General features: G+C 39.3%; 1 protein-coding gene across 4 annotated transcripts in view; it reads left to right on the forward strand.

Moving 5' to 3' along the window:
- Positions 1-13,330, forward strand: part of chka (choline kinase alpha) — a 28,102-nt gene extending 14,772 nt beyond the window's left edge. For 3 of the 4 annotated variants that reach the window (XM_086028100.1, XM_086028101.1, XM_086028102.1), the window contains 7 exons: positions 2,096-2,200; positions 3,962-4,020; positions 4,120-4,207; positions 7,462-7,570; positions 7,667-7,773; positions 7,876-7,957; positions 10,254-13,330. In XM_086028100.1, coding sequence (XP_085884226.1) covers positions 2,096-2,200; positions 3,962-4,020; positions 4,120-4,207; positions 7,462-7,570; positions 7,667-7,773; positions 7,876-7,957; positions 10,254-10,313 — 610 coding nt within the window. In that variant the 3' untranslated portion in view covers positions 10,314-13,330. Of the gene's footprint in view, positions 1-2,095; positions 2,201-3,961; positions 4,208-7,461; positions 7,571-7,666; positions 7,774-7,875; positions 7,958-10,253 lie in introns of all 4 variants that reach the window. The other variant, XM_086028099.1, reaches the window with a different exon arrangement.
- The last annotated feature ends 9,348 nt before the right edge of the window (positions 13,331-22,678 follow it).

A 22,678-nucleotide genomic window follows, 5' to 3' on the forward strand; every position in this document is an offset into this window, starting at 1 on the left:
AATTCTATTTGATATTAAATTAGATAATAGCAAAAGTGTCTTCAGACACTCCTTGTAATTGAGTGCTTATTGGTCTGACCCATTGGCCACTTTGCAGGAGATGTCTAACTGCCTCGCTTGGAATTGAGAATTGTCCTTTCACTATGTACCTCCTCGTGTTTACTCTGTTTCACTTCAACAACTCAGCACTTGAATATGGATTAGAATGGATTTTTTTCTATGGTGTAAATTTACTCAATCGATCATGAACATTGTGGAAATAGCGGACAGGTAGCAGGTTACAAGCTGACAGGAACACAAACAGGATACTTGAGACTTGATGTGACCAATTTGGGCATAACCATGATATCCAACATTAGCGTTCTGAAGCATTTGACCCAAAGGTAACATATACAGACTGAACAAAAGAGTCCAAGGACTGACCCTTGAGGAACTCCACGTCATGCCGTTCAATCAGATTCAAAACTTTCAAAGGTCACAAAGTAACTGCTTTCCTCTTAGTGGGATCTGAACCCTTTTAGACAGACAGCCAGTTGATGGTTTCAACTGCTGAATTAAATATGTTTGTTTTATCCACTGTATAAAATTCTGTCATGGTAATTGAATTATTCCTGGTTGATTTCAAGTGCTGCATCATTTTGTAATTTTGCTGGTTTGTGACAACGTTTGAGCTGATGGATTGTACTTTATCACTAAAGTAGCAGGCAAGTTCATAGCATTTGTCTTTTGAGAGACGTTCTGACACTATTTGATTTTGGGACGAGGTGTTGAGTTTATCAACCATAGCGAATAGAATGCGTGTATAGTTAATACTAATAATTTCAGAAACGTGTTGTTGTCTAGCTTTTACTAACTGTTCAAATTACAAAAGGCATTGTTTGTACAGGTCAAGATGAACTTGGAGTTTAGTTTTCCTCCACTTACGTTCCTCTTTCCCGCACTTAGATTTCAAAGTCTTTATTCTCGTAATGCACCTCCAAGGTGTTTTAGGTCGGCATGAAATGGTCTTTTTTTTTTTTTTTTAATTGGCACAACAGTATCCAAGACATTAGAGATTTTCCAGGTTAGTTCATCAAGAAATTCATATTAGATGATTTTTCAACATGACAGCTCTAACTACACATAATTTTTATTTTGTGCCTTTTTTTTCAAACAAAGGCTATGGCTATAACATATTGTGCACGTCCAGTAGTTTTCCTACATGCCGTAGATCAAGTTTTGGCTGGTCAAGACAAAAAAACAACTAACACATCCTACCTCGTCTTTATTTGCGTGCTTTGTTTATACAATTAGTGAACACAGACTGTACCTTAAGTCAACATTTCCCACTTTTAAAGATAACATGTTTACATTTCGAAATCATCTTTGATATCATCTCGTACTTCTGTTTGAACTGACCCAAAGTTTGTCAAGTAGGTGTTTACAAAGATTACACTGCACAATTATTGTCAGTGTGTAATGACAAAGTCCATCGTCCTGTCCCACTTTTCTTCATGGAAAGTTCCAAAATAGGGTTTTATGACGTGCAAGGTAATAAAATAGTACTCATATTACTCATATATTGCAGCATGATTGCAGTTTCATTTTAAATCACTCAGTGCAAATAATTTTTAATCTTTAAAACTAAAAGATGAATAGATTAGATCTTGTGACTAAATATTCACCACATATTACAGGTGTAATTGTAAGGGAACAAAAAACTAATTCTGTCGGTTCACTCATAAAGGTGGAATTGAGGCGAAACAAATGAAAACAGATGTGAAAAGTCTGCATTTAAGACAAATATATTATGTATCAATAGCGCTGTTTATAATTTCTTAGAAATAAAGCAGACACTCTTTGGGTCGCAGCACGATCTTCATCAAGGGTTTGTTGCCATTGTGTCATCTCTGTCACCACTGACATGTAAATTACTACTAAAAAGCTCAAAGTATGTCCCGTTTCCTTTTTTACTTTTCTGTATGTGACATCCACTTAACAGTGTATCAGCATGCAAGTATTGAGAGAATCCTGGCACCTCTTTTACATTGTGCTGACTGCATAATGGACATGTGCAGTAAATACGTCTTTTGTGTTTATCTGCATTTGTCATCAGGTACTTAAGCCAAGTCATGAGGCTCAACTTCACCCGAGAGTCTCACTTGCGGCGTTTCAACCACTTGCTCAGCTACAACCTCCTGCAGGAGATGGATTGGCTCAAGTATGTGGTTCTTAATTTGGTGTTACACAATCAAAAACGTGGGTATGTGAATGTGGTGGATTTCACTATCTGCCAACAAAATGTAAAGAAACATCAAGAAAGTGATGATATATAGTCAATAGGGGTGTAACGGTTCACAAAAGTCACGGTTCGGTACGTACCTCGGTATGGGGGTCACGGTTCGGTACAGCAATAAGTCTCAAATGCATAAGACTAGGTTTTAGTTTTAACAGAGAGCAAGTTACAATTCAATTTTCTATACACCAAAAAACATGCCCTGTTGTAAAGGCAAAAAATAGAATAAAAACTTGCGCATTAGGGTGTTCATTAATAATAATAATAATAATAGTAATAATAATAATAATAATAATAATAAAACACAGAAACCTCCCCTTTCTTGTATGGATGGAATGAGGTTGCAGATAAAGTCAGGTAGCACATGCCAACTAGTAACTTTTAACTTCGTTCTAAGAGTTAGGGCGCAGCAGAGGACAGCTCATGCTTCACCACGGCTCTTGTGCGATTGTATGTGACAGGGAGCGCGGTCATGCTAAAATGCGCCCAGGATGGAACATTGTAATGGGGCTCCAGCATGTTTAATAAACGTTTGAAGCCCGGCTCCTCGACTAAAGCATATGGGCGCATAGATGTTGCTATGTATATGCCGATTGCTTCAGTAATTACGAATATCGTTGGCTCTGTATGCTTTCATTTCTCCAGGCTGCTTAAAAGTAGCAGGGATAAGTTGTTGGTGTTGAGCGGGTTTTGTTTTCTACCCCCGGCAACTGTATCGGGGGGGATGTTAGCATGTTTGAAGTGTTGCCTGCAACATACCAAACAGAGGTCCAACAACGACGACACACAGTTCCTGTTCGCTCCACCGCTCGCAGCCTTGCAACTCCATCGCCACAGTACGGAAGCCGAAATGTTCCCGGCTGAGTAAACTATATATATATAATACAATATACAAACGGCTGATTTGTATAGTGCAGACGCCTCATTTAGCTCCATGCTTTCTCCCACACTCACCATTTTTCTTCTACATTTGTTTTGATCTATTTCTTCTTAAAACAACAAATATGGTGGTCGCTTGGTCTCGAGCGTTGACTTCGCCACCAATCAGACGTATTCGTCGTATGACTGCGTGCACCGACCCGTGAAGCCCGTACCGAAGACTTCTCAGGACGAATATAAAAACCATTACATCCCTCATATTCAACTATGTAATATCTGTTACCTATTGTCGTGGTGAGAATGTGAGTCTAAATTCCACCAGATAACAAAGCAACAAATCGCTGGAGCTCTTGTGATATTTAAGATGATTGTCATGTCATGTCATCTTCCATACCGCTTATCCTATATAGGGTCGCGGGGAGTTGCTGGAGCCTATCCCAGCTGTCAATGGGCGAAGGCAGACTACACCCCGAACTGGTCGCCAGCCAGTCGCAGGGCACACATAGACACTGTCACTGAGCGGGAGTCGATCCCACGCTGCCCGCACACAACTCAGGCGTGTGTACCACTACACTATCAGCGGACAATATTTAAGATGATTATATTCATTAATGGGTGATTAACTTGATGACGCAGGTATATGAGGTCATATTTTCTTCTACACAGATGACCTTTATAACACTGAGTACGTTTGTTGCCAATCAGCAAAAAAATCCTTCAATCAATAAATCCTTTACCATAAAATGTAGCTAAAGCATAGTAACACAGGTTTTGTGAAGTGCATGACTGATGTTCTTTTATGTGCAGGTCTCTGCTGGAGTCTACCCACTCTCCAGTGGTGTTTTGCCACAATGATTGTCAAGAAGGTAGAATCATGCAGATGTTTAATTTGTGCAACAGTGGTAAAATTGACATTAAGCTGACAAACAGACAGCGATGTAAAACATTTGCATTTGTTCCTTTAGGAAACATCTTGCTACTAAAAGACCACCATCAGTTGGACAAACAGAAGCTGATGCTCATTGACTTTGAGTACAGCAGCTATAACTATAGGTATGTTTGCACACTCCTCACTAATTGTAAATAAAAGAAATCCAAGCCCAATTGCAAAAAAAAAAACCAAAACATTTTATTGTCCCTTTTTTTTCTCTTCTAAAAATTTGATTTTCTTATTTTTATGATGCAGTGTTATAGTATAACAACTGCGTTTGTCTCGTTGACAATTTTAAACAAATCAATTCGCCTTTTCTTCTGTTAAAGAGAAGTCAATGTAAACATGTTTTTTTCAAGAATATGTTCAATACAAGCCCACTCGCTGAAACAGGGCATTCTGATAAATATAAAACAACGACCAATCACGGCTGACCTGTTTTCCGAATCTGAGCCGTGAGTGGTCGTTGTGAGCAGTTGTGACGTCATTTTCAGTCGACAGAAGACAAAATGGCCGCCCCCAGAGATGGCTAAAAACGAGTGCATTAACACTTATTCCACAAAGACAATATTTATCAGAATGCGCTGTTTCAACTAGTGGCCTTGCATAGAACATATTCTTGAAAAAAAATATTTGCATTGACTTCACCTTTTAGCCATCTCCGGGGGTGGCCATTTTGTCTTCTGTCGACTGAAAATGATATCACATCTGCTCACAACGACCAATCACGGCTCAGATTCGGAAAACAGGTCAGCCGTGATTGGTCGTTGTTTTATATTTATCAGTAAAATGCACTCCACCTTAAGCAGTAAAATGCACTCGTTTTTAGCCATCTCCGGGGGCGACCATTTTGTCTTCTGTCGACTGAAAATGACATTACAACTGCTCACAACGACCAATCACGGCTGACCTGTTTTCCGAATCTGAGCCGTGATTGGTCGTTGTGAGCATATGTGATATCATTTTCAGTCGACAGAAGACAAAATGGTCGCCCCCGGAGATGGCTAAAAACGAGTGCATTTTACTGCTTAACTTGTGCAAAATTAATCAGAATGCCATGTTGCAACTAGTGGGGCTGCTGGGAACATATTCTTGAAAAAAATATCTTTGGGTTGACTTCCGCTCTAAGATTTGAGATCATGTAAGGTACAAATAACTGCTACTATCTGGTCATTTAAAACAATAGCCAAATTACTGTTTGAGAACCTTAACCTTAATGTAAGTTTCAGCAGAAAATCCTAGAGTCTAATACAAATACTGTCTGCAGACTTACTGACCGACACCGCTGAAATGATCAGTCATCATCCCGCATCGTCTTTTAAGTTTGCAATCCTAGAAGTAAACTTGCTGTGCATCCACAAGTATGTGTGCGTGCGGACTACGAAACAGACCGCTAAAAGCCCATACACAACCTAGATACTCAGCAAAAATGTAGATTGATGGGGCAAAGGAGAGGCAAAAGAACACCACCTGGCACACAGCCTGGATGGAATCAATACATTATCCCAGCAGTCATAATTCATGGCCACCTTACTGCTCACGATGTCGAAATACTCTCTACAGTTGTTATGTAACCAGAATTGCAGGCCAGTGAGAGCAAGCAGTGTGGATTCATAGAGGGAATCTATCCGGACCTAATGCAATGATGGTGCGTTATGTTTGCCGTTCTGTTTTTAAAGAGGTGACAGTCTTGTCCTTGAGAGCGTCTGTATCATTGTTTACGGATTTCAAGGGTAAACCCAATAGCTTACGCTGGTCTCGACTCTCAGTGAATAGCAGACAAAGCATTCATTTTCTCCCACAGTCCTTTTGTCCCATCCCCCAGCTGTCCCTCTGACCCCACCCTCGCGCAGCCCCTTTAAGGCTCCTCATATGCTGTGGTCATGTGACGTACTGTACACAAATGGCATACCACACATGTATCCTGTGTGCGCATGCTCTTGAATTTATCTGGTAGAAAACACCTCGAAATGGACACGCAACCTTACTATACTGTATAGCTACTGTATACTTTGTGTATGCTTGTCCAATGCAACGTGACCTACTTTGTATAGAAGGCCATGTGGATTGAGCCGCGTTGTCACGGCTCCTCAGCCGAAATCTGCTAGAGAATGAATTGCATTTGAATACAAGCAATTGAAACAAATAATGATAAAATACATTTGTTAGGATTTGTCATCACGGGCATGGTATATCATCAAATTGGGCTCCAACCACACTTAAAGCAGAAGTCCATCCAAACATGTTTTTTTCAAGATTTTGTTCTATGCAAGGCCACTTGTTGAAACAAGGCATTCTGATAAATATTGCGTTTGTGGAAAAAGAGTTAATCAACCCATTTTTAGCCATCTCTGGGGGCGGCCATTTTGTCACTTCTGTTGACTGAAAATGACATCACGACTACTCACAGCTCACCTGTTTTCTGAAGCTGAGCCGTGATTGGTCATTACCTGGGCACTGGGCATTTGTGATGTCATTTTCAGTCGACAGAAGTGATAAAATGGCCGCCCTTTGAGATGGCTAAAAACGGGTGGATTTTGCTACTTAAGTCATTTTCCACAAACGCAATATTAATCAGAATGCTGTGTTTCACCTGGTGGGCCTCCTGAGACCATATTCTTGAAAAAAAAAAAATGTTTATATAACACACTTCTGTGCATACTGGAACGGAATAGTTAATTGAATGAGCAACGTGTCTGACTTTGTTACATAGTGTAACTGATGTTTTCAGGGCTTTGGGTACGTTCACAGGTGCAGGACACTTAATCTGATAAGTACTGGGATTTATGTAAATGTACAAATGGCAGCAGCCATGTTATCAACAGCAAAAGAAAAATGAAAAGTGAAAATCTCAGCATATTTTATAACATTTCAAAGCCATTCATTACAAATAATTATTTGGCAGTTCTTGTAGTTCTTCTCAGTAGTTGTTTCAGTTTGTGTTTTTTTGGTTGAAGCTTTTCTGGAATTGGCCCCCAATACATCTGCTGTGTTTCTGTTGATGTTAACAGTTACAAGCCGCGGGGCTTCAGTGCAGGGAGCCCAACAACAAAGAGGTGAACCTTGATTAAAAAATAAGACCTCATGCCCTCTTCAAGTAGAGGAAAGTGCATGAAAACACACACCGAGTTGGACGGGGACTCTTATTTATGCATTGATGTTGGGTTCTGTAACATAATTATCTGTAGAATCACACACTTTATTGATCCCCTGCTACAGTAGATTACTGCTGGATAAACCCAAATGAAAACCAAAGTAATATCCGGTCCGCCGACGCCAATGTGGAGAATTTGACCGATTTGTATATCATAGGGCAAATATGAGGTCATTTTACTGGAACAAAAATCTTCTGAACTATATTTTTCATTTGTTGCAGGGGATTTGATATTGGCAACCATTTCTGCGAGTGGATGTATGACTACAACTGTGACAAGTTTCCTTTGTACAAAGTGAATCCTCAGGCTTATCCTTCCAAGGCTCAGCAGGTGTGTGGGATATGTGTAATGGGCTTTTGCCGTGAGCACACTAGTGGTTTGCGCATCAAATACTGACTTTTGCAACCTTGTGCTGTCTCTGTACAGTTCCACTTCATTGAAAATTACCTGAGTGCGTCTGATCAAGGATTCAACAACCTAAGTCAAGAGGACCAAATGAAAATGAAGGAGGAGCTTTACATGGAGGTCAACAGGTAAGTAAACGGACCACATTTGTCACTTTAAGGCAATTCATGAGAATGGCAAGCAACATAGGGTACAAAACAAGTGTCTGTGTGCTTTGCTTTGGGTCACAGGTTCTCTCTTGCATCCCACTTCTTTTGGGGCTTGTGGTCTATCATCCAGGCCCGGCTATCCACCATCAAGTTTGGATATCTGGTGAGTGATGCAATTTACAGCTTTTACCCTTTTATTAGGTTAAAGGTTAAGAAAGGCAACTGAACTTGAAATGAATATGTAAAATAAACAGTAAGCACTATTGACCTGCCGAATGGAGCAGTCAATAGTTTTGTTAAGAACTGGTCGGCATAGGTCAGGTCAGACTGCCATGTCAACCAACATGTGAAAATGTCTGAGTGTTTGCTGTGCTCTCTAATTTGTGCGTCACACGCTCATAAACGCAATAGACCTCTGTCCAAGGTCTAACATTTGTAAGCTGTCAAATTAATCGATGAACAGCTGCAGTCTATGGTCATGATGGCCGAAAGGCGACAGACACAAATCCAGAGCAAAAATTCAAGAAAACAATATCTAACAAGATAAAACCTTGCTTTTTACTTAGACTCGCTCCTATGTGTGTTGTGGTTCTGTAGAGAGTTTTAACAACTACAGTAAGACCAAGCATGAACGCGTGCACGCGTGTTTACATCATAAGCCGGATTTACACGGGGACTTTTTTTGTCATTCGGAATTATTTCATTCCGTTGAAGCTCTCTGGTCACCTATTTACATGTGACGTGATTTTATTCCGATCGGCCATTTACTTGCTCCACCCTGTTAATCACATCAGCCGTGTTACAGCCGTGTGACAGGCGAAGATCGATGTAAACATTACGTGATCTATCAAGATGGTGTTCTTGATTTATTTAGCACAGTATTTGCGATTGTTTTAACACTTTTATTGAAGCAGCATCTTGATTGAAAACAAGTTATCAGTACTTTAAAACAAGTTCTCGCGTCGCAGGCGAGCTCTGGTAGGACGCCGCCATTTTAAAGTGCGTATACAACGACGTCACTACGCATTGACGTCAAGACAGAGCATGCACCGACCGGACGCAGCCTGGCCATTCCGATTGAAGTGTTTACATGACTCTCATTCGGATTGGCAAAAGGTATATACCACCCCTGTGAATCCGAATTTGGCCTTTTTATTCCAATATGGAGCATTTTCATTCCGATTGGTCAATCGGATCCTTTCTAATCGGAATACATAGTTCCATGTAAACCCGGCTATTGTCTCACCTTCGTGCGGGCAAAAATAGACTTGGATGCTTGCATTCTTCCGATTGTCTCAAGCATCGAACAGACACTGTATAGCAGTAAATGAATATCGCTCAGTGTGTTTGTTACTGAATGTTTAAGTGTTGGACAAAGAGCTCAATTTTATTGTGTAATAATACACAAGTAGCACTACCTAACAGCAAGCACTACCTAATGGCCAGATTGTCCTTTATATCTTTTTAATTGTGTGATTGTTTATTTGGATTATCTTATTTTATAAACGTCTTTATTTCTATGGATGTGTTAAGTTGAGTTCAAATAAATCACAAATGTTCAAAAATATCTTGTTTTAATTCTTTATTGAGCTATTATAAGCATCTTTTACACTACAGATAGAACATAATACAAAAATATTATAATTAGTTTGCTGAGTAATTAATTGCTTCTTCAAAACAGTAAAATGGGTTAGTAACTGAATTACCTTTTGGAAGAAGTAACTTGTAACTATAATTAATTACTTTTTTTAAGTAACATGCCCAACACTGGTCGTCAGGCAAACGGACGTCCGTCAGTGACGGCCTAGATGATCGTCGGTACTGATAGGGTTAGTGAAGATTCCGGTCACGGCAGAAAACCCACTTCTGTCGATTCTTAGTCCGTCAGTTTTTAAAGTTTGGTGTCATTCGTCAGCAAAATTGGCCTCCGTCAGTGACGGATTGACGGACCTTTTGTCGGTATTGACGGAATGCCAACTCTGACTTTTGGTCTGTTGAAAAGTGGGAGGCATATTTTATAGCTCCTACACCACTGACTTGATTTGAATGTAAATACACTCAAATTAAAGCTGGAAGAACATTTTGTTCATTTCCTTTCAAATCCATTGCGGGAGTGTTTAAGGCCTAAAAGATGAGAATTGTGTCCATGTTTCAATATGAATAGGCCTTACTGTAGGCTCCAGTTACCCTCAACCATAATGAAGGGGGATATAGTAAATGGATTGAAATCATGTCAACGTTCATTTAAGAATCGAATCTTGTAATTTATTGGAAAAACGTACATGCACACACCAATGGCCACTGAAGAAACTGTTTTAAAAAGCTGTTTTGTGTTGGTTTATTGAAATCAGGCAAATTGTTTTATGGTCATCTGCAATACTGATGTTAAAAGTGCAAAGTGAATTAATGCTATCCCTAAGCATCTAATGTGTGTCTTCTGAAAATGTTCTTCCTTGTAGGAATACGCCCTGGACAGATTTGATGCCTACTTCCAGCAGAAGAAAATGTGGGCTGTCTAACGGAGCGAGAGGATTGGACGACCGTGTGAGCTGAGCGAGATCCTACTGGCTGATGCAGATTCCATGCTTTACTTACACTCTGCCACAGGAGTATTTTGCTGGCTGCCGCTGGCGCCGCCGGTACCAAATTGAATCACAAGTCCGGGTGCTCCTCTACACCCCAAATTCCGCTGCAGCTCAACGTTTCAACTGCTCCCTGACACGTAATCTTGTCAGGGCTATCTTTGCTTCTGCATTGCTAAGTGAATATAACTAATATATGCGATGACTGAAGCAGGTCGAAAATGGATTTCAGTTGAAGCTAGATTGGAGGTATTAACATTGCATCAATGTATATGTATTGATCATTCTGTGGGAAAGAGGCAAAATGTGAACTTGTTGTGGTAGATTCCTGCTTACTTGAGCATCCTACTTTGTATATAATATATAAACCTCCAAGTACCAGTAACCTGGCCCTCTCTGTTACTAATGGACCATTTTGCTGGTGGGATTACGATACAATTTGGGGTTTTAATGGCGGTGTTTGCCATGTTATTTTGGCCAGGGAAAGGGATTATGTTGTATTTCCATGTATAGGAGTTGTTCTGGGTTGAACATGATCCGAGTCAAATCACCAATGTGAAGCCGTCGTATAATATACAGTATTATATTAGCCGTCGTTGTATGTAACAGCACACTAACTCTGACATGGCTCTGCCCGCAGCTAGGTACACTCGTAGTGTGAACTTGAATAACTGCGATAAGTAAATATGCAGCTCAACATCATTCCATCTATGCGTTATGACCTTGATAAACTGTTGCCTTACTCTCCATTGGGGAATTATGTGTCAATACAATTCAGAAAGAAATGTTTTGATATACGTTATTTACAGTTCCATGGCAAATGAATTATAAATGATGTCTCTAATTTTCTATAAACCAGGGCAGAATAGTATTGGGTGAAGAAGAAAAAACATTGAAATTGTCTGATTCTCTGTCCTTCCACTTGTGCATTTTTGTTTTGTTTTGGAGATGAAAAACCAAAACCTAATTGCACAATTGTCAATTTGCTTTCATGAAAATCAAAACAAACATGCAACTGCTCTCCTTGGAGAATGCATCTTTGATTGTCATTATACTGAATCATCTTCATCAGTAGGCAATATTTTTATGATTTCATATTTTACATTAACTGTTGAGATGATTTCTACTTGATGTAGCTTTGTGTTGAAAGCTGTGCAATTACCTCAAGAGGTTGATGGACTTGCAGTGTGTCACAAATGCATTAGACCACCTGATAGATCATGACGTACTTGGAAGTCAGACTTTTTCTTAGTGTGGCATTCATCCACTAAAATGTATTTTCTGTTCAGGAATGCAAGTAGCAGTATACTGCAAGTAAGTAATATTGTATTGTCCAGTCAAAAAATACTTCACCTTTCCAAGCCCGCTAGTTGGAAGCAGCTAATCTAGCGACATTTGACTCGCTAAGTATAGCGCCACAGTGATTTAGTTGGCAACCCTGCATTAAGCTTACATTGGGTGGTGGTCTAATAAATTTGTTGAGCGCTGTATCCATGCAACAGTCTACAGTAGTGTCTGACTTTTGTGAGCCACTTACTTTGATTTTGGAAACCCCCAAAATGTGATCCAGCGAAGGGTACCGTCTGTGTTACCTCATATTGTTTATATAAGAGTCGTGGCTGTTAATATGTGTGATTTACACAGAATACAGGGAAATGACGCCCATCATCGTCTATTTACTGTATGTGCCAGTTGACTCAATTCTGAATTATCCACGTGTTGAAATGTCCAGTGTAGCACTTTTGATCTCAAAGGACTGGAGAGAAAAAAAAAAAAGTACTTCAGTGTTAAACTGGGATTCATTTGAGTTGTTTTATTTGACATGCTTTTTTTTTTTTAAATACTTGAGTTATCCTTCTTTTTGAACTTGTATACATGTTTGTAGTTGACATGATTTGGAGATGCAATGGGACTAAGCGTGCATCAGAATATTGTCCATAAGAATGAAAAAACATCATTTTGGGTGTTTTCACATGAACGTATGAGCCAAGTTTTATTCTTTTGTTACATTTAATCGAATGCGTCTTAGTTTTTGGTTTGTTTGTCATTACATTATATATCCTCGTATACAGTTATAAATAGCTATATCCTTTCATTTTTTGGGCAGTATTGAACAGTTAGCACAATTCTGAATGGAATGATCTACAGTATAGTAAAGAGGGACTGGTTGAAGCCAGGGGCGGAGCCATGGCTGGGCCTGGGTGTGCACAGGCCCACCCAGATTGACGGACTGCCCACCCAATGAGATTCATGAAAAAATATATACTTTGACATTTTTAGTAAATTATGAAATTAAGTGGGTTTTTTTTTTTTACTTTATTGAATATTAAAAATGGCATAATTGTGGTTGTCTAAGGAAGATATGAACTTCGTATTATTCGGTTTGTCATTTTATTTGAATATATGATGTGTCGGGACAGGAGGATTGTGCGAAGTGAGAGAATTATTCAGGCCCACCCATTAGCCACGTTCTGGCTCCACCCCTGGTTGAAGCTACCATTGATCTGGCCAATGCCCTATTTAAGTGCTTATTTTAATAACACTGGTTTATGGCTCTTTTGTCAACTTTATCATGATTTTGAATCCAACACTGTATATATTTTTCCTGCAAATTTTCCAAAGTTGCTTGCTTATTTTATTTCATTTCCATGTTATGTTAAAAAAAAATGCCTTTGTTGCTGAATATTTCATATTCATGTTCATTCTGGGCCAACTCACGACAATAGAAACCGAATGGAATTAAACACACTGACTTCTTGTAATGTTCAATAACTAAGATTGTGATCGTAGGTGATATACTTGTAATGCACGTGTTGTGGATTTGATGACATTCACTACAACACTATTGGTCTGAATCCTTAAACTGAAAAACGTTGAACTACTGCAGCACAGAAAGCATGAACCTCCACACTTGTATTTATGCTTTGCACAAATAAAAATGAAAGCAAAAACTATGGCTATGGCAATATCTGTTTTGATTTTGTCGTTTGGGGCGGGGGCCTTGGTTAAGCTTACTGGTCCGATTCAAACAATTTGACAAATGTGTTTGCCCGGCTAAAAGCATTAGCTAGCAAGTCAAGGTCGATTTTTCTGTTCGACTGCTTGACAACTACTGTACAATCACGATAATAAACTTGGCAACAAAGGTAAAGGCAGAATTCTTTTACATCTGTTGTATGAGATCATGTTACAGTGTGAAGGTCATGTTGACCTAATGGAGGGCCCTGTGGAACTATGTAAAAGGGTTCGGTTACATGGGCCTTGAGCATGTTTTTACCCGATTTAATCCACCGCTCAATACCACAACAAGCGACTCCGTTGTGGAAACCATAAAAACTATACAAAAACACAGCATAATTGTGCAACTGATTAACTTGTGTGCAGATTGCTACAGATATGTGTGCCGAAGTCAAAGTTGACTGTTGCAAGTTTTGCTCTGAGCAACTAATCAGAGGACACAAAAATGTTGACACCCTGGCCTGTTGAGGATACATTTGAAAGAAATCTGACTGGCTAACGAAACAGTCTATGGATCATTCTGAATACTCTGGGCAGATTAGATTGACAGGGCAGCAAGAGACTGACATTTGATAGGACAAAACAAAATCTAACAACCCCATGTACTAAAAGCAGTGCAACCAAGAGAAATGTTAAAGAGAATAAACTGTTGGGATTAAATTAGCGCAGTTTGAATGGAACAAGTTGAATTGCATTTAGGTTGTAAATGTAGGCGCTTGCGTCGAAGCCAGCAGAAAAGACCTTGCAGGCCCTGACTTTTTCACCACTGAGTAACACTGTTTTTACTTGAAAGGAATGTAAAGTCAGAGAAAACAAAAAAAAATGGGGGAAGGGATGAAGGCTACTGATGAAGACATTTAGAGGTTGTCTTGAAGTAAAGCCAAGGCAGACAAAGAAAAGTTAGTGGTTATATTAGATTTATCACACAAATATGGCAGCCTGTATGGTGAGCAAAGGTTACTTCCTAACCGTAATATTAATTGGCCTTCTTGACATGTGAGCAAGGAATGGTTTGGCATGTACATAACATCTGCTGACACACAGACAGATAGGGGGCAAGAATGCAGCGTCGAGGAATGTTGTTACAGACAAAGAGGTCTGCGAGGCTAAACAGTTGAAATAATCAGCTGGACACGTTGCATGTTTACAACCATGTGTCCTCTGCAGCTACTTGCTAAGATGCACCCCAAACAATAATACAACTGACCACCATACAAGGATTTCAGATGATGACAGCAATTATTGATAGCTGCATTATAGGGAGTTATGGGCTGTACTGTTGCTATGAGAACACACTATTTGCCAGCTCGCACTAAACAATGAAGTGGTGGGGAATGCATCTATTTTGGGAGAGGCGTATAATTGTGTATGGACTTAATGAGCCAGTGATAAAATATACAGTATATAGTTTATTCCATTTGGTATTAGCTCGCATATGCAGCTTTATGATACCAACATATTGTGGCCCTTTTTATCCAGTTTTTGAGCAAGATATGAGGGGGGAAAAGTACATACTTGCCCACCCCCAAAAACAATTCAAATCAGTGATGCAATTGCTTTTCAAGGCAAGACATCCATCCATCCATTATTGATACCGCTTATCCTCACAAGGGTCGCGGGGCGTGCTGGAGCCTATCCCAGCTGTCAACGGGCAGTGGGCGGGGGACACCCTGAATTGATTGCCAGCCAATCGCAGGGCACACAGAGACAAACAAACAATCGCACTCACAATCACACTTAGGGGCAATTTAGAGAGTCCAATTAACCTAACAAGAATGTTTTTTGAATGTGGGAGGACACCGGAGGACCCGGAGAAAACCCACGCAGGCACGGGGAAAACATGCAAACTCTACACAGGGAGACCGGGGCCGGGCTCGAACCCATGACCTGTGAACTGTGAGGCGGACGTGCTAACCAGTCGACCACCATGCCGCCCCAAGGTGAGACAAATCATCCTAATTTATATAACGCTATTCATACACAAGGTAACTCAATGTGCTTCACATAATGGAATATACAACATTTAAAGGCATTTACAAGCAAAATAAGACATTTAGTAGCAAAGAAAAAAACAACCCACGCACACACAAAAATAATTTAAGACATTTAAAAGCAAAGTAAAGAAATTAAAATACTTTACTATAAAAAGACTGAAAGAAGCAGAAGAACACAATTGTTTTTTTTGTGATTAGAAATGCTTTAAAGACGTTAATCATAGGTATGGGAAACCCTGGAACATTTTAACCGGAATTTAAAAGAATTTACACTTGAGGCTGACTTCAGTTCTGTTGGTACCTTTTAATGCACTAGCGCGCAGCATCATGCTGATTCACCATGTTTGCTTTGAACTCAGGGCTTCACTAATTGACCCAAATCTGCTGACCTTACTTGGATTATATTCAAATCACATTTTTTTTAATGTATTCAGGATCTAAACCATTCCGTGAATTATACACCAGTACCACCATTTTAAAATGTAAAGTGATGGTTTTATGTTTTAATACATCTATAGCATTTTTTTGCAGATATCATTTTAAGTGCCCAAGTTCGGACCATTGGAGAGGATCTTTAAGGTAAGATTCTAATCTCTTCCAGGACGTCATCCTACTTAAAACCTTAAAAGGTCTTTTACACATACATGCTCGTACTCTATCCAGCATTAACATTCACATTTAATTTGTGAACAAGGGGTGGGTAGTGTTTCATCAACATACAGACTCAATAGGGTTAATTATAACTTCCCAAAAGCCCAATGGGGGAAAAATGTTAAAAATTCATATGCTTAGTTAGTTATGCTGAGTTAGCACACACACAAGCTGTTTGAAAACAGGGAGAAGAGTTTACTTCGCTGTGATCTGAAGTATCAGTTGGCCTCTTGGCCATCTTGACCTTGTAGCAAGGAATTGTTTGGCATGTAAGCACCTGCTGACACACAGATGGTGCCAAGAATGCAGCGTAGAGGAATGTTGTCATAGACAAAGGGGATTTTGAGGCTAAATAGCAGGCTGTTTGAAACTTGGGGGTCATGGCTCTGTACTCCAAGACAGAGAACTAGGAGCAAGAGGTTGTCACGGTGATGAACTCATTGGAAATTACACCAGTGGATGCCATGTTAAATCTTATGCGACATCTTCCGTCCCTTTATATCTTTAGCGCTTGTCCTCATTAGGGTGATGGGTGAGGTAGCGCCTTTGGCTGACTTTGGTTGCCACTTGCGAGTCAATTTCAGGGCACATATAGACAATCAACCATTAACACTCAAAAAGCACACCTTTGCACAATTTTGTCTTCAATTAAAATGATGTTAGCATTTTTAGAATATAAGAATAATCCAGAGTACCTTCAGAAAACCAACATGGATGCAAAATAACATAGGAAGGTGTGCGTGGAGCAGAGATTTTAACCACGGTGAGAGGCTGGCATTTATTTATGTTTTTCTGTAGCTTTTATTTATCCAGGTGAGGCAATTGAGAATTCTCATTTTCAATGCTGACCTGGCTGCAGACAGAAGAATAAAACAAAGCAGAAATAAGAACAAAGACAAATAAATACATAGGCCTACAACAAACTTTACAATGTGATGGACACGAAACTTAAACTATTAATAATAACAATAACAATAATAATGATAATAATAATAGTAATAATAATCATAATATATTCGTAAATAACCAAACAAAATCTTCTCTGCAGGAGGTGCAGCTTTATTTCCTCTTGTTGCACAGTTTGTTTGAACCTATATTTGATGAGAGAGAGGAGTACGATTGAAGTCTCCGCTGACCAGTATTGGGGCGACGGGATCGTCCATGTCGCCATCACCGCGTGTATGAGGTCAGTTACGTTAGCGAGGAAAAAGTTGGCTTGACGTTCGACATTCGATACAATTCTCATTCGATATTCACGAGTTAGAGACCGTCCACAAATGTTATGTTCTAGGGTGTCATAAATAGACAAAAATCTTCACCAAAAATCAGTTAATTAACATTTTGTCATTCTGATTGCTGTAGTAGATGGCAAAGGGGGGCTTTTAACTAGTACACCTCAAATGTTTGAGATATGGGTCATTTTGGAGAAGTTGGAGCCAATTCAAACATGAATATAGTGCTAAATTGGCACAAATATTCACCAAAAATCAAGTAAAACACCTTTTCTCATTCTGTATGCTGTAGTAGATGGCAAAGCAAGGCCTCTAATTACACCTCATATTTTTGCCATGAATGTCATTTTGGAGAAGTTGGAGCCAATTCAAGGACCAATATCAAACTGTATTGGTAAAAATATTTATTAAAAAAATCAGGTGAAACACTTTTTCTCATTCTGATTGCTGTAGTAGGTGGCAAAGGGAGGCATCTAACTACTACACCTCAAATTTTTGCCAATATACGTCATTTTGGAGAAATTGGAGACAATTCAAGGATGAGTATAGTGCTCAAATGACACAAATATTGACCAAAAATCAAGTAAAACACTTTTTTTCCATTCTGATTGCTGTAGTAGGTGGCAAAGCAAGGCCTCTAACTAATACACCTCAAATTTTTGTCATATAGGTCATTTTGGAGAAGTTGGAGCCAATCCCAGGATGAGTATAGTGCTAAATTGACACAAATGTTCATAAAAAAATAGGTGAAACATTCTTTCTCATTCTTATTTCTGTAGTACTTATAAATGATAGTCCTGGCCTGGCCCCGGCGTACCTCTCCGAGCTCCTCCACTCCTACGCACCTTGCCGCAGCCTCAGGTCTGCGGACCAATCGCTGCTCGAGGTGCCGAGGACCAAGCGGAGCCTCAGAGGGGATCGAGCCTTTTCTGTTGCTGGTCCTTCCCTTTGGAATGACCTCACATTGGATGTCAGGCAAGCCCCCTCTCTGTCCATTTTTAAAACCTGGTTGAAGACACATTTCTTTTCTCTGACTTTTGATCAGACCTGAAATTTTCGGCTCTTTTCAGTTGTATATAGTGTTTTATGTCAATTTATTGGCTTTATTTATTTATAGTTTTATTTATATTTCATATATTATTTATGTTTATATTTATTAATACAGGTATCACTGCCTTTTATTGTTTTTGTTCCATTTATTGTATTGTTTGTAAAGTGCTTTGTTACAGCTCTAGCTGTTATGAAATGCGCTATATAAATAAAATTGCATTGTATTGTATTGTATATATACATATATAAATGTCACACAACCACATTGTGTTTCTTGATGGAAGAATGCTTCCTGCCATTCCCATACAAGATGAATGGAACCATCTCTTGCATTTGTCACATTCGATCTATCGAAACCACAAAAAGTAAATGCAGATTAATATATATTCAGCGTTTCTCATCCACTCGTCTCGCTCACAGATAATACTCACCCAAAGAATATGTGTATCTTGTGCTTTGGAGCCTAGAGGAACTTTCGTTGCACAGTAGGATACAGATATCCTTGTATTCTTTTAAAAAAAAAGTCCAAAACAGTAATGTACACCTACTGCCTTTTTTAATAGATAGCATGTGTATAATTGATTGATATTACAAAATTATTTGGTGATGATCAACAATTAGAATGTGTATGCTTATAAAATTGACATTACCTGATGCAATTAAGATAAGATAAGATAAGATAAGATAAGATAAGATAAGATAAGATAAGATAAGAAGCCTTTATTGATCCCAAAGTAGGGAAATGTTCAGTGTTACAGCAGCAAAGATATAGGTCACACAGAGACGGCGGCATAATGTAGCCATTAATGTATAACATTAACGGCAAACATTCAGGATCAAACCTATGTAAATATACACAGTAACTATGTGTATATACACAGGTATATACACACCAACATACATCTACATATAAAGTATGAAGAAACACTCATTTTAGCCTGTACATAGTACAGAGGAAAAATACTCTAAGTAAGTGACAGTGCTGCAGTGCTGCAGTGAAATATAAGGAACAGCATTGGATAAAAAGAAAACTAGACTAACAGTAGTGGGGAATGTTGGGTATTGCACGATATAAGCTCAGGTGCAGGACTGCACGATTGCACTAATGTCCGCCAGTTTGTAGAGACTACACAATGGTCTTGTTAAAGAGTCTGACAGCAGCAGGCAAGACGGAGCGGCGGAATCTCTCCTTTGCACAGCGAGGGTGTCACAGTCTTTCACTGAAGAAGCTGTGGAGTGCTGTTAGGGTGCCCTGGAGGGGGTGGTCCGGGTTGTCCAGCATTGATGACAGCTTGGCCAACATCCTCCTGTCCCCCACTGAGTCCAGGGAGCAGCCCAGGACAGAGCCGGCCCTCCTGACCAGTTTGTCCAGCCTCTTCTTGTCCCGGGCCGAGACGCCGCCTGCCCAGGTGACCACTCCCTGGAAAATGATTGATGGAACCACCGAGTCATAACAGTTCCTGAGGAGTGTCCCTTGAACCCCCCAAAATTAGCATGTCCTCTGCCATCTTTAGTCTCAGATGCTCTATATTTTGTTTTTGTGGACTGACCATAAGTTGCTGCGGAATTGAAGGAAATCCTCCAATAATTTGTCTCGCCATCTTAACAGAAAAGGACAAAATACTGTTTGTGAGCCAACTAACAAAGTGTGAAGACATGCATGTTGTCCAAAGAAGAGCATTGATCCAAGACAACAAAATTTAGAAATTGTCTGCATTACCTCCATGACAAAGACCCCACAACTAGTCCCAACTCTTTGATTTGAGTGTGCAATTGTTGCAGGTTTCCATGTCAAACTCAACTTATCCCTTCACCCATGTAAATTGAACCTTGTCTTGAAATATTTCCTATTCAAAAACACAAGTGTGGTATCTGTATTTACAATGAATTCTTATTTTTCTTTCCAAGACTTATTTCAGTGTTCTTCCTTCCATAACTAAAATCCAGAAAGTAAGAACCCTGCCACAGTTTGGCTTTAGCCACAGGTGCTTTGAATCAACCGGCAGGTAAACTGAACGACCGATCATATAGTAGTCTTTAATCATTTCAAAGGAATGTACGAGAAATGTCTCAACTATCATATGTAGATGTAGGTCTACAACGGGAAACAATTCCCACCTGAAGCGTTCAGTTGCTTCTTGGACACTTTAAGATCAAGGCTATCCTTGGCAGGATCAACCACAAAAATGTCCAGGGATGGAAAAAACGAAACACATTCAAAATACATACACGGTGAAAGGGTGACTACACCATTAAAATAAAAATAAAAAATCTGTAGATGGCACTTTTGTGTTTAGACATTTTTTACTTACCACTAACCTCCAGTGGTCGTTAGGGACATTCACATAACCAATTTCTCCATTGTACTGATCAAAATCCACCTATGACACCATTGTAATAAGAGTAAGATACATTTTCCAGTAAATGTGAAATTTATGTAGTACAGCACACCAGGTATTTCCTTTCCAGGGATTTCAGGACTTTCCTCCAATGAATGTCACGCCCAAAAATGCCAGTAACAGTTCACCCAACAGCGCCACGTGTCGTACAATTTACATAAAATTAACTTTAAAACTTGTGCCTGAAATGTTATACAAAAAAAGAGTGGAAAAGTACAAATTAAAAAAAAAAAAACAGCTCTTAGCTTCCAACGCAAAGAAGATACCCTCTTTACATGTTTGTGTTTTATGATTTAGTTAGATGTTAATATGATATTGTAGATGACGCGCTAACCACCCGGCCACCACGATGCCATGAAAAAATCTATACACAGTCCGATTCATAATTGCTCGGTTTTCAATCAAAAATAATATACAGTACGTATTACAAATGAGAAAACAGCGCTACCTGGTGGGCCACTGTCAGATGGCAATTTGCGGTAAAACAGACTTCTGATCACACCGGACTTACTGTACTGTATATCCGAACTGATTCTCCTCACGATTGTCGCAGGCGTGCTGGAGCCTATCTCACCCTCATCTGGTTGCCAGACGAACGCAGGGCACACAGAGACAAAAATACAACCATTCACACTCACATCCACACCTAGGGACAATATATAATCGTATACGTACAGTATACGCTTCTAATATGTTCCAATGACAAGGGTAGTGCAGAACTAGGAACAGAACGGAAATTATGCCACCTAGCGGTTTATCAACTTTTGATGCCCCTCAATCGTTTCAAATCGACGATCAAATAGAAAGACCAACATCATTTAAAAAAATATATATATATCGCACAATACGTATGTGAACGCAGTCTTCACATAGTTATGTGGGTTTTGAGGGTACTCCAGCATTGCTCCCGTTCCAAAAACATGCATGTCTGATTAATTTGAGGCCCAGAATTGGCCAAATGTGTGTTTTGTTTTCCATGTGATTGGCTGGCAACAACTCCAATCAACTAAACTATGCCCCAAGACACCTACAATCCTAAAGATGATACAAGAAGTGCAGAAAATAGATGGATGGGATTAATGTACAACGAATAATACTCTGAAATTAGATTAATCCCTCTTTTTAATTAAAAAAGTTCAGCAAGTGCATCTTTTATGACAAAATAATCAAATAAAAATAAAGTTGACTACAAGTTTATAACAAAAAAAACATGCTAAATATTGCTATAATAAAAGCACAGAAAGTATTAAAGATGCAAATACACCTTTCGAGCCTCTTTCGAGTCGTTCTTAACTGCCACTAAGGATTCCAGATCGAGCCCACCGAATAGCCTGATACTGCATCCTTCCTTTTAATGCTGCCTCCTCAGAACACCGTAGAAAAGAAAACGCTGGCAACAGACTGATAAAACATCTGCAGCAGTTTATTACAGATATTAAAGGCGTCACGCCTCCTTGGGAAGTATGTACCGGTATGTATGTATGTCCTTTCCTGTGCACGGTGTTGGTGTTGTATGGCTAGTCCAGTGAATTGGTACAGGACAATAAAAACTAAGAAAACAGATGTGAGTGATGAAAATTGTTACATTTTTCAAACACCCACTGAAACACAGTAGATTAAATGCAAAATTCAAATGATTAAAACAGTAACCTGACCTCCAAAATACAGCATTGAGTCTTTTTCGGTCAAGTGTCTATCAGAATTGTGGCAACATTGTAAAAGTTCTCTAAAACTGTCAGGTTGTGACAGGTACAGTATCTCCTGTACATACTCATCTTCAGTCTGTTTGAATTGAACTCATTTCAAAACTTTGATCTCCTTAATATTTCTTACCTTGTTTGGCTAAAGATTTTTTTTTGTGATTATAACCTCAAACCCTCACCCACAAATAAGGAAGACTGGATAAATAAATTACAGAGTTACTAGTGAAATGGGTGTGAGTGAAAAGGTGACAAAAG

The sequence above is a fragment of the Filicampus tigris genome, chromosome 4, assembly GCF_054856515.1.
Source record: "Filicampus tigris isolate MCC_2025a chromosome 4, RoL_Ftig_1.0, whole genome shotgun sequence".
Lineage (NCBI taxonomy): Eukaryota > Metazoa > Chordata > Actinopteri > Syngnathiformes > Syngnathidae > Filicampus > Filicampus tigris.